We start from the raw sequence: 15,199 nt of genomic DNA on the forward strand, positions 1-15,199 counted from the left end.
AATCCATGGTGAGGACATTCTCTCTTATAGTCTTTGAACCTTTCCCAAGCCTCATGGAATGACTCAGTAGCATTCTGCTGGAAGCCTGAAATCTTATTCCTAAGAAGAGTAGTCCTTGCTTGAGTAAAATATTGTCCCAAGAACGCAGCTTTATACTCATCCCATGTTCGAATGGTATCTTCCTTCAAAGACTTAAACCAGCGATGAGCTTTATCACTCAGAGAAAATGAGAACAACCTGCATTTGACAGCATCAACAGGTACCCCATTCATTCGCGTCGTGCCACATATATCCTCAAAGTACTCCAAATGATAAACTGGGTTCTTTGACGGTAGACCATGAAACTGATTTCGCTTCACTAAACCCAACAGTGCCGGTTTGATCTCAAAATCATTTTTGGCGATTGGAGGATGTTGGATACATCTGCGATACATCTCAGCGTTGGGAGCATCATGTTCCCTCAAAGTCTGTCGAACAATTGCCGGGCTTTGATTAAAAGCAGCTAAACAGGCAGCTTCGCGGCGCACAGCTTCTCTTTGCACAGCTAAACGAGCAACATCTCCACAAGCAGGAGGATTAACGTTCCCAGTAGGAGGGGGATCCTCAGACTCTCCATGATGTTCATCTTCATGATGTTCATCATCCACATTGCCAACATTTCGACCAGCTAAACCATCAGCCATTTCAGCAAGTCTTTTCTTTCTCCTATTCACTCTCTCAAACTTTCCCAAGTCTTCGTGATATTGTTCTAGGTGTGAAGAGCCTGCACTGCGGGTATTACACCTGAAAACACCAAAAAGAGAGAAAAAGCTTTGGTTACCAACGGTAAATAAAAATACTCTAGACTATAAACTAATCCTAAATCTCTAGGTAACGCAACTGGTCCCTGGCAACGGCGCCAACTTGATTGCTCGAGTTTTTTTCCGATACATTTAGCCGTGAGGCAGTATATGCGGGGTCGAATCCACAAGGACCAATGGTACACTAAATATTTGCGAGACTTGTAAATAGCTAAAGCGAACGAATGTTTGTTTGTTTGGCTTTCAAGTTTGTAAATAAAAATGCAAAGAAACTAAATCGATTAACTTATAAGATTAAAGCATTGGGTCATAGGGTATTTCAAAGATCAATGACTAATAAGAAAATGAAATATGGAATTCAATAATTAAGAACCGTTCTAGAACATGAACACTATAATAGACTAATCCTCTTTCAAGTCATTAGAAACTAAATTTGACTATTAGTTTGCTAAACTTTCATTTGCAACCTCATAGCCAAATTTGCATTACAATCAAGTTCATTAAGTTCACAATGCGTCCTAACATCAACTTTCGCAGGCTAGAAATGCATTGCTCAATTCACACTCATTCATGCATTCTATCGTACACTTGTGATGCATAGAAAAACCTAGAGTCTAAAACAAGGTGATCAGTCCTATTTTAGCATTAAGATCACGTGAATCAAAGAACCTAAGGATTAAGAACTCCAAACAACAATTAAAACATCAATTCATTGAATCTCCTAATTGGAACCCTAAAACCCAATTGGAGAACTACTCACACATAGCAAAAGAGAAAACAAAAATCATAGATAAAGAAAACATGATTAAATTGCAGAAATAATAAGAAAGGGTTTAGAAATCTTCTCCAAATTGTCAATGAGGATGGATCTCTAGAATCCCAAAAGAGCGGCTTACAAAAAGTCTCAAGTTGCAGAAAGAAATCGTAGGATAAAACTTAGAATAAAATTTAGGGTTTTTCTCCCAGCAAATAAAAGGTATTTATAGAATTCTCCAAATAAGGTAAAAAGGGTACCAGCCTAGTCAAAACATTTCTCAACCAGGCGGGTTTTTCAAGTAGGCGGGTTTTAACGTGAAACTTGTCGGGTTAGACATCACTTCTCAGCCAGGCGGGTTTCTCAGATAGGCGGGTTTTGACGTGAAACTTGTCGGGTTAGACTTCATTGCTTAGCCAAGCGGGTTCCTCTGATAGGTGGATTTTCACGTGAACCAACATTCATCTCATATGCTTGTATGTATCCAGAATAGCTCATTTTCCTCTAATTTCCTCCAAACTGTCCTAAAACCTATAAAGACTCGATAAAGAACCAAAAGACTCCAAAAACATACTTTGACTCAATAAAAAGTATAAAATAAGAGAGAAAACAAAGACTCAAAACCGATAAAAACACCATATATCAACTAGCCAAGGAAAAGGAGGAGTTTTCAAAGTTTTGAAGAATTGTGAAATTGCCCCAAATTTTCATCTATTTGCAATATTAGTTCATGTCGTGTTTTAGACTATTTAAAGATTGTTTAGGTATATGTAGATACAGATACTTTATTTTTCTGGGAGATTTTTAGAAAGCTTGGAGAGAAGAATCAAGAATTCTTTAAAAAAATGATTCAAAACTCTCTTATCTTATCTTTTGATTCTTAATGCAGTTTATTCATGTGATAATTTGTGCTTGGTTAATTATGTCTGAATAATCTGCTTTTTATGTTTTGGGTATCATTATAGAGATTTCATGAACTACTAAGTTGATGATTAGTTAGGATTCATAACTTGATATGTTCTTCACCCTAGGCCATGACCTGAAAGTTAGATCTTAGGTTACTGTGAATTACACACGAAAGTGATATTGATAACGTGATAAAACTTAGGGTGGGTAAAACACTTATTCACAAAGGAATTTGATTTAGAAATTCTGTGAACATATTGAACCTGAATTATTAATACTAGTTTAATCTTTACGATTTGCAAAGAAATTTGGGATTTTAGTTTATAGACTTCAATAGTTTTTGCAATAAAATTTGGTTAATTATATATTAGTGATTCAAATTCAAGAACCGCGGTTAATCTGAATTTTGACTAATTAATTTATCTGTTTTCCTGATTTCTTGAGAATTACTCGAGTAATTGTAAAGCTCAGAGCCTAGCTTTTATTCTTATTTTTTTACCAGTATTTTTTTTTGTTTTTTTGTTTTAAAAATTTAATTATTTTGGTGTAGCTTAATTCAGTAACTGATAGTTTATTGTGTATAATCTTATATTTTTGTGGAATTCTACCCATGAGTACTACATTGATCTCATAATTTGAGAATAACTCTAAGATTAATTCGAATTTATCACAAATGTTGGGCATAATATTAATTATATATTTATCTATTATAATTTACATGATATATTCTATAAATAATAGAGAATTATGTATTCTCTAGAAGATTATATTAACATGGGCCGTAACGACAAACATTGAGTCGATACGGGCTGTAATGACAAATATCTAGCCAAATACTTCAGCACCGGCTATATTCTGCAACGAAACGATAATGTCAAAAGAATATTGGAAAATAACCTTATTTTGTGAAGACAAAATTGGAAACGGGTACATCTCGTAAATGGTCGGTTACTCGAATCTAAATCCCATAGAAATTAGGATTGGCAACATTTCTCTATAAAAAAAGGAGCTATATCCTCATAATACGACACAGAATCAAGAAAAAAAGCAAGATACTTCACGAAATGGCAAAACGTATGACTAACTCTAAAACACAGCTTGTAGTTTATAGATTGATTCGTTTTACTTGATTCTTGTACTTTGTAATCATTGTTTTGATCAATTAAATTTTCTTCCATTATTTTTTCTTGTCTCTGTAAACTCTAAATGAATATATTATTTTTGCCCATACAACAAACATTGATTTCTTGTAGGATAGATAATTTAGTATAGGTTTGTTTCAGTTCTATAAGATGGGTCTAGGCGTGGAAATTCCAAATTTGAAAATAAAATGATAACCATGTTCCTAAAATGAATCATTGAATCTTACTATTTTTCATAATATGTATCATAAAAAAAAGAATCATAAATATTTTAATAAATATAGACAGACATTACAATCAGCTATTTAATTTAGCTAAATTAATATGATCCCATATATATAAAAAAAAAATCAATACCGACATCCGCCAATATGTGTATGCATGTTTCAATCATAAAGTGATCTACATAGACATTTACAATCTTTGACGAAATGAAACAAAAAGAGAGAAATATTACGTGGGCTATTTATCTCTCGGTAAAGAATGATACAATGATTAACAAATACTGTAGCAAAACATAAAACGGAAAACATATATACTCCCCGCCCTCAAACTACAACAATACCAGAAAAAAAAATTAAGAAGAAGAGATAACCTTTTCTCTCAGCCATGGACTCGTCTCGAAACGACGGCGTAGACCAAGCGCTTCTCCAGCGTCAACTATCTCCAAAGACGACGGAATCAAGCAATGGCGAGCTAGAAACCGTCCTCTCGGACGTTGAAACTCCTCTGTTTCAACGCCTACGCAAGGCCACTATGATTGAGTCAAAACTTCTCTTCAACCTAGCTGCACCAGCCGTCATCGTCTACATGATCAACTACCTCATGTCTATGTCCACTAAAATCTTCTCTGGCCATCTCGGTAACCTCGAACTCGCCGCCGCTTCTCTCGGTAACACCGGAATCCAAGTCTTCGCTTACGGTCTCTTGGTAACAAACTAACAACCACAATATTCACTGATTTTTATTACAACCTATGTCTCCATGTCGCGTTTATGCTATGCTTTTTTTTTTTTTTCTGGAATTTGATAGCTAGGGATGGGGAGTGCAGTGGAGACGTTGTGTGGTCAAGCATATGGTGCTAGAAAATATGAGATGCTTGGAGTTTATCTCCAAAGATCAACCGTATTACTAACTATCACCAGCCTCCTCCTCACCTTACTCTACGTCTTCTCCGAACCTATCCTCCTTTTCCTCGGAGAATCTCCAGCAATCGCTTCCGCTGCATCACTCTTCGTATACGGTCTTATCCCTCAAATCTTTGCTTACGCTGCAAACTTCCCGATTCAAAAGTTCCTCCAATCACAAAGCATCGTTGCTCCGAGCGCTTACATCTCAACGGCTACACTCTTCGTTCACCTTCTCTTAAGTTGGCTTGCTGTTTACAAGCTTGGTATGGGACTTCTTGGTGCGTCGCTTGTGCTTAGCTTGTCGTGGTGGATTATAGTGGTGGCTCAGTTTGTTTATATTGTGACGAGTGAGAGGTGTCATGAGACGTGGAGAGGTTTTAGTGTACAAGCTTTCTCGGGGTTATCGAGTTTCTTTAAACTTTCAGCCGCTTCCGCCGTGATGCTTTGCCTTGAGACTTGGTATTTTCAGGTTCTTGTTCTTCTTGCCGGACTTCTCGAGAATCCTGAACTTGCTCTTGATTCACTCTCTATTTGGTAAGTCCTATTTTAGTGAAACTAAAAATAATTAATTTATGCTAAGTAAATTAATTTTAGTGAAATTCTCAAGAAAAGCCACTTAAATAGGCTTTTTTTATTCTTTTCCAAAAGCTGCATTAATAGTTTTCTTTTTATTTTTAAATACCACTAAAACATATTTTCTCCAAAAATATCACAAAAATAAAACTAAACTTTCAATATTCAAAACTAAACCCTAAATCCTAAACACTAAACCATACCTCCTAAAAAAGTACCCTAAATCCAAAATAGGCAACCTAGACCTTTAAAAAATTCCACACTCTTAAAAATCAATTTTTGTATGTTTTGGTATTTTTGGGAAAAATAAAAATTTTATGGTATTTTTGGAAAAATACAACTTGTATGGTATTTTTGTAGAAAAACTGAAAATGTGGTATTCTGAAAAATTCCCCTTAATTTTACCTCTAGACCAAAATGATAGTTATTAATTTTGGGTAATCTAGTAATTTAGTTTTTCTTTTTGTTATTTCCTCTTATTATTTTTTTCCCAACAAAATGTTTCATTCTAAACCAAATACTAAATAGTATTTTCAATTTTGTTAGTAAATATATTTTACCTCATGACCAGAAAAGTAGTAATTGGTTTTGCCTAGTTTAGTTTTTGTTGTTATTTCCTTTTTTTTCCAGCAAAATATTTCCTCCTAAACCAAATAGTAGAATTTTCTTCTACAAAAAAAAAATAGTAGAATTTTCTTTGACAACAAAAATTTAAAGGAAAAAAATGGCTAGCTACACGAAGTATAGGAGAATACATGGTCACACATACCAAGTATATTATTATATCATCAACTATACGAAGTATATGTATTACATGACAACATGCATGAATTATATGACATTATGTGGTCAACACCATAAACATAAAATCCAGTATATCGGTCGACTGACTCCGACGAAGACTGATGTTGACTAAAAAAATGTATTCTAAACTTTTTTTATTAAAAGTTATTAAAATACGTCGGTCTTCACCGGAATCAGTCGACCGGTACTTCAAATTATATGTTTATGGTGTTGACTACATAACGTCATATAGTTGATGCATGTAGCCACGTAATATATATACTTCGTATATATAGCTGAAGATACAATAGTATACTTAGTATGTGTGACCATATATTTTCTTATACTTTGCGTAGGTAGATTTCTTTTTCCAAATTTAAAACCCTAGAAAATAAATTTATTATGTCGTCCACATATATTATAGGTACGTTGTTTTATGTTTTACCATAGGTAGTAGTAGTACACGTAGATAGTCGTCCATTGCAACAAAACAAAAACACTTTTAAATATCTTGAAACTTCACGTGAATTATTCTAGTCTTTTCTAGTTACGAGTCGACAAAACTTTTAGTATTAGTATTATTATTCGAAATGAAAAGCAGAGAACAAAACTTTTGTTTGTTAAGACTGCTAAGGCTTAAGACCTTCCCCGTTGGCACGTTGATAGAGGAGTTCTTAGCATTTTGGATCTAAAAAATAAATCATAACAAAAAAAACATCTAAGAACTCCCTTTAGAGCACGTCCATAAATCATTTTTTAGGAGGATCAGATAATTAAAATAATAAAATAAAATAAAAAAAGAAGGAGAGAGAATAGCGAGAGTGTTTGGGTGGAGGCAATTTTAGATCCTCTTACATCCTCTATTTGCCACATGTTTATGTTTAATTGGTTTAACTCAAAATATCAAATAAAATTTAATTAAAAACAAAATTATATTAAAAATAAATACTATTTAATTTGTTTGATCTCCTCTTCTTTGGTTCACCGATGGCCATACCCTTATATAGTATACCCATTTATGATCTAAGAGCTAATACGTGTCGGCATTGTATTGGTTGAACAAAAAATAAAAAAGAGGAAAATTTGGTTGAGAATATTTAGGCAAAATTTGGAGCAAATCAGTATTAAAATTTATCATTTTTTCCATTTATGAATTGCACTTTTATTGTAATATGTATTAATGTTTTTATTATGTTTTCTATGTTTAAAAATTAATTAAATGCAATATTTTCTATTTTTATAAAATTTTAAATATTTACACATTTATACCACTTCTATTTTATTTACAATTTTTAAATTTCAAAAAATAATATTTTTAAAAATAAAAGACCCAAAATTAAAACCTACCATTGGAGAAAAAAAATTTAACTAAGAATTCATAAATTCTTAAATTCAAAACAATACAAACTTAATTTATAAAATAACCAAACAGTGGTTAACAATCCCATTATAAGAACTCACCGATAATCTCCCTAATTGAGAGTACAAAGCCAAGTTTGGGTGTCTAACGTAAGTTTAGGTAGTGCCGAAAAATATGACACTCACGTCACATTTCTTCTCTGCAGTATTCTCGTTTTGTTTTCTTTAGCACCTTTTTCGTCTTCTTATTCCTAATTATAACTTTACTAATTTCTATACGACCTAGATGGAATCGAATAAAAAGTTATTTCTTCGTGAAATTAATGGACAAAACATTATTCTTTTTTTTTTTTGGTCAAACACATTATTCTTTATTCTGTTGTAATAATGTTGTACAAGCAAATAGTGGTTAATGTAAATTTTTCCAAAAATGTTTTTGGTCTTTCAGCATGACGATTTCAGGTTGGGTGTTCATGATAGCTGTTGGATTCAACGCAGCGATAAGGTTTGTTTTGTCCCAGCCTCACCTTTCGCTTTTCCGCTAATTTCAAATTACATAAAAATTTAAAATGTCTCTATCCACTTCATTTACCTCAAAAAAAATTTAAGGCTTCTTACATTCATACACATAAACAATGCTAAATCATACTTGAACTTGAACCATGAGCTCTTTTTTGCCCTGGTAAATCTGACGAAATGTGCCACAATTTGGTATGTTGTTTTAGTGTAAGAGTGAGCAATGAACTTGGAGCTGGGAACCCTAAATCAGCAGCGTTTTCTGTAATCATCGTCAACATTTATTCGTTAATCACATGTGTGATCTTAGCCATTGTTATATTGGCGTGTCGCGACGTTTTGAGCTATTTATTCACTGAGGGTAAAGAAGTGTCGGACGCTGTTTCTGATCTCTGTCCCCTTCTTGCCGTAACGATTGTTCTCAACGGAATCCAACCTGTCCTTTCCGGTAAATCCTCATGCACCGCAATTTCGTAAACCGAAAGAGGTAATAAGTTTTATTTATACTAAACGATTGAGAAAATATTCATCGTAGGTGTGGCGGTTGGATGCGGTTGGCAAACGTATGTTGCAAAAGTTAACATTGGATGTTACTATGTTATCGGAATTCCTCTCGGAGCTCTCTTAGGGTTTTACTACAACTTCGGTGCCAAGGCAAAATAGTTTTCCTACCTATGATTTTAAAATAATTACCTATTACAATGACTAATCATATTAAAGGCTAACAGTTTAATTGCTGATGTTATATAGGGTATATGGACGGGGATGATCGGTGGTACGGTTATACAAACCTTTATTTTAGCGTGGGTCACGTTCAGAACAGACTGGAGCAAAGAAGTGCGTTTTCTCTATTATAGTAAACTATGTTTCATTGATCTGATAGTCTTGCACTCTTGCAGAATAATTGGATGTTATGTATGTTTTAGGCGGAAGAAGCTTCGAAAAGAATGGACAAATGGAGCAACCAGAAACAAGAAGTGGTCCCCGAATGATGAGCTGATTAGATTCATCGGTTTAAATAAAACACCGGTAGCAAATGCTCAGTTGGAGCTGGTAAGTGGTAATAAAGGATGTGGATCTACCTATAAAGTTTCTACAGGTTGTGCTTGTCTTGGACTGAATAGATCTTGTTTATTCTTTTCATATATTACTGATCTAGAGTTAAATCAATAACCCAAAGCACACTCAACCACGATCTAGTGGTGTCGTCGTAGCACTTCAGGGTCGAATCCTCAGAGACCAAACGATACACTATGAAATTATATAGACCGAGTATAGCTAAAGCAAAGAGAGAGTTTGTATTGCAAGTAACTGAACAAAACAGAAAATAAATAGAGTTTGTAAATTTAAGATAAAGTATTGGGCTGAAGGAATCAATCAAGGATTATGATCACGAAAGTGGGTGATGGGTTGGGAAAGCTTTAGGAACCGTTCTTGAACTCGAATCTCAATTATAAAACTAACCTATTGTCGCAATGTTAGTTATTTATGCAAGGAATTGAATGAACCCTAAACCATCGTTTGAATCTAAACAATCCTAGCAAGCATTATGTTCTAGTCCGATTATGTTCACAAGGTGCCCCAACTTCAACTGTCGTTGGCTAAGGATCACCTTGCTCACCTTGCTCACCTATGTTCTTTCAAGTAATTCAACAACACTTTTGATGCCTAGATGAATTTAACCTAAGATCATAAACTAGGTAGCTAATCTAGTTTAAGAAATAAGCAAAACAATAGATGAAGAACTCAATAGATCAATCCCAAATCTAACAACCTAAATCAGTGAATCATAAAACCCCCTTTGAAACCCGAAATCCAACAGTAAGACTACTCAGACATCGAACAGAGACAATCACAAATCAAATATGAAGAAAACATGTTTGAATTGCCAAAGAAGTAAAAAGGGTTCAGAATTCTTCTCCAAAGGGTTAGAAAGGATAAGAGATCTTCTCCCAAGCTTACAAGTGCTCAAAAACGGCGTAGAGTAAAGGTTGTTTTTCTAGAGGTTGAGCCTCGTGCTTAAATAATAAAATAAAACCCTAAAAAGTCGGTTTAAAACGAAAAAAAGAAAAGTTGCGTCGGGGACGGGAATGGTCGATCTCGAGAGAGGATCAGTCGATCCGGAACGTTTTTCTGCTCTCACTCCATCTGCTGACTAGCTCGATCAGTCTTCAATCAATTTAGCTCCAGATGCATATTATCACCCCCAAAACGCTCAGATTCTTTCCAAAGTCATCTAGAACCTGTAAAGACTCACAAAAGACTAAAAGGACTTTAAAAATACACTTGGACCTAACAAAAGACTCAAAACAAGCTTAAAAATTATAGTTAAAACCCTACAAAATGCAGACACATCAATTACTGATTTTTTTTTTTTAATGATTCGAATTATATTTTGTTAGATTGCATTATTGCAAACCCTTTCAAGGTTGAGAACTTCCAAGTTAGAATATAAAATAAACTGAGAATTGGGTTTTACATAAAATGGGCAGGGTGAGGTCTAGGCGCGATATTATGGGCCTAGTAAACTGAAATTATATTACATCATAAAATCAATCCAGCTTATATGCGTTGAGGTAGGCACCAAGTAAAGTTGGAGTAGAAAACTCGATATTTGATTTGACATAGCGGTTCTAACAATATGATTATATGTAATTTTGTATTATCTTGCTCTGTTTTTTTTGCTTTAGTTCTGACAGATGTTAGCAAAATTTAAGCAATGAAGAAACCATATTCATCGTGTTTAATAAAAATAATTAAAACGATATTAAGAACTTTATTTTTGATAACTTTTTTCAAGTATAAGAACTTAAAATACATCAACCTAAAAAATAGAAATATATATCATTATAAGCTCTTAAGACGATATGTCTTTTAGTGTTCAATAAAATTAGAGAAAGAATCGCTCAATAAACAAAATTTATTTAGTTTTTTTTCTTGGGTTACTTTTTTCTTTTCACAAATTCTCATTGAAACTATACAACCAAAATGGATATAAATAGTAGGAAATACTGAGACAAGCCAATAATGGCCGCCACGTTACATCTGTGTTTTTTTTTCTCTCAACACATTTAAACCTTATTTATTATTTTGTTGACTCAGACACAATTAGGCAATCGTTTGTGAAATAAATTTTAAAATAATACAAAAATGTAGTCCTTTATTATTTTGTATATCTAAAATAGTCGCATATATACAAAAATCAAAAAACAATTTTTTATACCTAAAATAGTCGCATATATTGGAGTTTTTGTAATAGTGTAGATGCAATAATGCCTTAATCTTTTAATACTAACTTGAATTCCTTATAAACGTTGGCATTGATGGTGATGTAGTTATTTGATTTGGAAAGTTCATATGTAAATGTAATCTCTCGACCTTATAATGTTAAACCACTCAAAAACCAAAAAGTTAGCAGCCCTTACAGGATAGTGCATTTTGGTTTTAATTTATAGAAAGAGTGGTCGGAGACATGTCTTTATTAGACCTATTTCTTTATAACGTGGGTTTTAAATTCACGTGGGTCTCAATAATTAAATCAAAGTACCATCATTTGAACCAACAATTTTTAAAACCCAATTAAATCAACAGCATTTTGATTCCCCATATATCATATGATATGTTTATTGTTACAATATTTGATTATGTCGAGAGAAATATTAAAACCTTGTTTGCAATATCACTTCAACTTTATCGAAATAATAGGAAGAACCCCAAAATTGGTGCAATCATCCAAAAACATGACTCACATGTGGTGGGTACATGAAGACACACATCATCACTTGTATGCTTTCTTGCCAAATCTGAAATCAACTCATTACATCAACCCATATTTTTTTACAAATCATATTTACTCAAACATCTTTAAATAATTGAATTTTTAGACTACATATTTCAATGATTTTGTTGAACTTTGTTCTATTCTTATCATTTATTATTCAATCTCCAAAAATATATCATACTAATGTATTTTTGACTCTTTTTTTTGGTTGTCCTACCAATAACAAATGATCTGAATTTTAAGAGACAACTACAAATGTTGTGACTAATAGTATAACACTAAAAAATCAAAAGAAGACTTTCACATATATATGAACATACATATATATATATTTATATATTTGATATAACTTCATAGAATTCGTCTAATATACTATACTAAAAAACAAACATATATGAAAAAGATAGAATTGAATTCGTCAACTAAAAAAGTCTAGAAACTCTTCTGCTTAATGCATACAATGCAAGCACGTAGTAACATATAATCTAATTGATACGTCTTTTTCGAGTACGAATTTTCACAGGTCAACTTTTTAAACCCCAAAATTTCAAAAAAAAATTCTCCTTATGTGTGTGGTGGTCATCACATCTCCTCATCAGAAAAGTTCGTTGCGCCCAAATTTTCAAAAACCCAAATAAATTGAAACAAAAATAGTAAGATTAAATTTATAATAATTATTATTAAAGAAAGGTTATAATAATAAGTGTTGTCGTCTCTTCCGAAAAAAAGGAAGAAACACAGAAAAGCTAAAGCTTCGGGTTCGGAAGGGCATTATGTATTGACATCTCTCTCTCTCTCTTTCTCCTTTCCTTTTTCTCCCATATGGCCAATATGGAACCAAGCAGCTTCTCTTTGGCCATCTCTTCTTCTTCTTGAAGCTGCTTCTTCCTTCTCCTTCTCCTTCTTCTTGATTCTTCTTCTTGATTCTCTTTATTCGTTTTCAATATGGCTCAGTCTTGTCTTAAGATTGTTCGGATCAACAATCTAAGGAACAGAGTGAATCGTCGGATATTGATTCTCCGACGATTCACTCGTTTGTTATGGAGTAGGATCGTCGCTTGTACCCCTGGTAAATCCAGGAGATACTTGTTGCTTTCTCGCGCTCTTCCATCTCCGAATGTTTCTCGTCCTTCTCTTTCTCCTCCTCAGATCCCCGCCGTGGATGTCGTCGTCGTCGGTGGTGGTGGTGTTGGTGGTGAGCTTGTTCGTCGATCTTCCGTGGTGTACGAGCAACACGATAAGGGTCATAGGAGATCGGATTCTGATCTTGTTTCTTTAAAGATTAGTCTCTTAGGAGATCCAGAAATCGGAAAAACTAGCTTCCTGGTTAGTTTTTACATTATTAAACTCATAAATCAAAACCATAACCATAATCTATAAATTGTGTAATTAATTATTTTGCTAATTTTGAAGGCGAAATATGTTGGTGAAGAGAAAGAAGTAGTAGAAATGAGAGAATTGGAGCAAGGGATTAATTGTACGGATAAGACGTTATACATGGGAGAGGCTCGCATTTCATATAGTATTTGGGAATTAGAAGGTAATTAACATTATTGTTGTTATTATTAATCCACATTTATTTAGCAGAGAAATTAAGATTAATTTAACTTGGTGTTACACAGGGGCTGAGAGATCAAGAGATCAGATCCCAGTGGCTTGCAAGGATTCTGTAGCGATTCTCTTTATGTTTGATCTAACCAGTCGTTGCACGCTTAATAGTGTGATTAGCTGGTATCAACAAGCTAGGAAGTCTAATCAGGTATATATATGTATTTTAAAAACATTTCACTATCCTATATATTGCCAAATTTGGTCTCATTCTATAGTAGTCTTGCTGTATGGAATTTGGTGTTTGATTGATAGCGACGGTAACGTATATTTTGGCTTAGACAAAAAAATTTGACGTGTATTTTGGATTTTGGTCTTATGCATAGAAAAGAACAAAACTATGAGGCTAAGAGTTAAACTGTTGTGTCTTAGTGTTTTGTATAAGATTCAAATGTTTGATACGTTTTATGCAGACGGCGATTCCAGTTATGGTAGGAACCAAGTTTGATGAGTTTATTCAGCTTCCTATTGATCTACAATGGACTATTGCTAGCCAGGTAACGTTTTGGAACCTATATAAAATCAGAGATTCTAGTAACAAATAAATATAAAGGAATCAAATAAAGTACTCATTAGATTGTGAATGTTTGTGTATAACAGGCGAGAACATACGCGAAGGCGCTAAACGCGACGCTCTTCTTCTCGAGTGCTTCTTATAACATAAACGTGAATAAGATCTTTAAGTTTGTGACGGCGAAGCTCTTTGATTTACCGTGGACAGTGGAGCGCAACCTCACTATCGGAGAACCAATCATCGACTTCTAGAATCTTATCCAAAACGTATTTGTATATAGATATAAAAGAAGCGAATCCGAAAGAAACCTTTTCATTTTTTTTTCATTCACCGCCAAGCTTGCCGCCGTGGGACTGATCGGACCACCGTTTCTAAGTCGTATTTAAAGCGAAATGGAGGGATGAGGCGGCGGAGATTTCGCCCGCTTTCTCCATTATTATCTGTTTTTTTTTTAGTTAAAAAAAAAACAGAGAGATAAATGGTTTCGAGAGGTAGAAAAAAACAAGAAAAAAAAAACATGCAAAAGAGGAGATGGTGAAAATGTATTTTCTTTTATGTCTTTTCGTTTTGTAATTTTTTCACTTTCGATGGTCGCTGGAGATTTTTGGTTCCGGTAAATTCTAAAGAGTAAATACCATTTCGCTTTTGAGTATTATTATTAAAGCTGAGATTGAGTTTTATTCACATATAGAGAAGTTTCAAGCTCTGCGTACGTCTCAAGTGAGAAAGTCTAAAATTTGCATAGTAGCAATGTTTAACCTTTTGATATCCATACTAGCATTTTTGGATTTTATTTATGGATATACTACTTGTTCTAATGTTTATTATTGATCGAGTGATCGTCGAATAAAAGAACAAGTAACAAAAGAGACTAAACATAGGGCTTTTTATTAAGATTGTTAAGGATCGGCAAGATTACAGTAATGTTACTAAAAGTCGGTCGGCTACTTATAAAACCGTACACTCGCTAATACAATTTAAACACTTAGAATCAGAATTAAATAATCTTCTAACTCTTATTCTAGTTACAACTTCTGTCCCTTCTCACTCTGGCGACGGTTGTTCGTACTCGGACCGTCGTTTAAATAGGCTGAGCATGTTAATGGGCCATCTATGCGTGTCGCCAGCCCAACTCGTTATATTCGGTTGGTCAACACATATCCAACATTTACTACGTTTTGATATTTCCAAAAATCGTAGTATTTTAACAGAAACACATGCAACAATTTGTTGCGATGTGACGTGCTTTGACTTACACATATTTCTTGTAAGGTACGTCTACCAAAGGTACATGAAAGTTCACTAATACTGTTGGATGTGCACAAATATGCAA

At 33.8% G+C, this 15,199-nt stretch overlaps 2 protein-coding genes and 1 non-coding gene across 3 annotated transcripts; all 3 read left to right on the top strand.

Annotated features, from left to right (window-relative positions):
• Window positions 1-107, top strand: LOC147949701 (small nucleolar RNA R71). Its single transcript, XR_015565487.1, has one exon. It is a non-coding gene; the product is annotated as a small nucleolar RNA R71 (small nucleolar RNA).
• Window positions 108-4,092: 3,985 nt separating this feature from the next.
• LOC104786741 (protein DETOXIFICATION 40-like) lies at window positions 4,093-9,142 on the top strand. The gene is made up of 7 exons (XM_010512192.3): window positions 4,093-4,532; window positions 4,635-5,266; window positions 7,896-7,952; window positions 8,173-8,411; window positions 8,499-8,617; window positions 8,714-8,800; window positions 8,890-9,142. Exons 1-7 carry the CDS (start codon window positions 4,212-4,214, stop codon window positions 8,953-8,955), a joined length of 1,521 nt encoding a protein of 506 aa, XP_010510494.2. The 5' UTR covers window positions 4,093-4,211; the 3' UTR covers window positions 8,956-9,142.
• Window positions 9,143-12,310: 3,168 nt separating this feature from the next.
• LOC104786752 (septum-promoting GTP-binding protein 1) lies at window positions 12,311-14,521 on the top strand. The gene is made up of 5 exons (XM_010512202.3): window positions 12,311-13,070; window positions 13,158-13,284; window positions 13,367-13,503; window positions 13,766-13,849; window positions 13,953-14,521. The coding sequence occupies exons 1-5, from the start codon at window positions 12,690-12,692 to the stop codon at window positions 14,115-14,117; spliced, it is 894 nt and encodes a 297-aa protein (XP_010510504.1). The 5' UTR covers window positions 12,311-12,689; the 3' UTR covers window positions 14,118-14,521.
• The last annotated feature ends 678 nt before the right edge of the window (window positions 14,522-15,199 follow it).

The sequence above is a fragment of the Camelina sativa genome, chromosome 1 (assembly GCF_030686135.1).
Source record: "Camelina sativa cultivar CO46 ecotype springtype chromosome 1, ASM3068613v1".
NCBI lineage: Eukaryota > Viridiplantae > Streptophyta > Magnoliopsida > Brassicales > Brassicaceae > Camelina > Camelina sativa.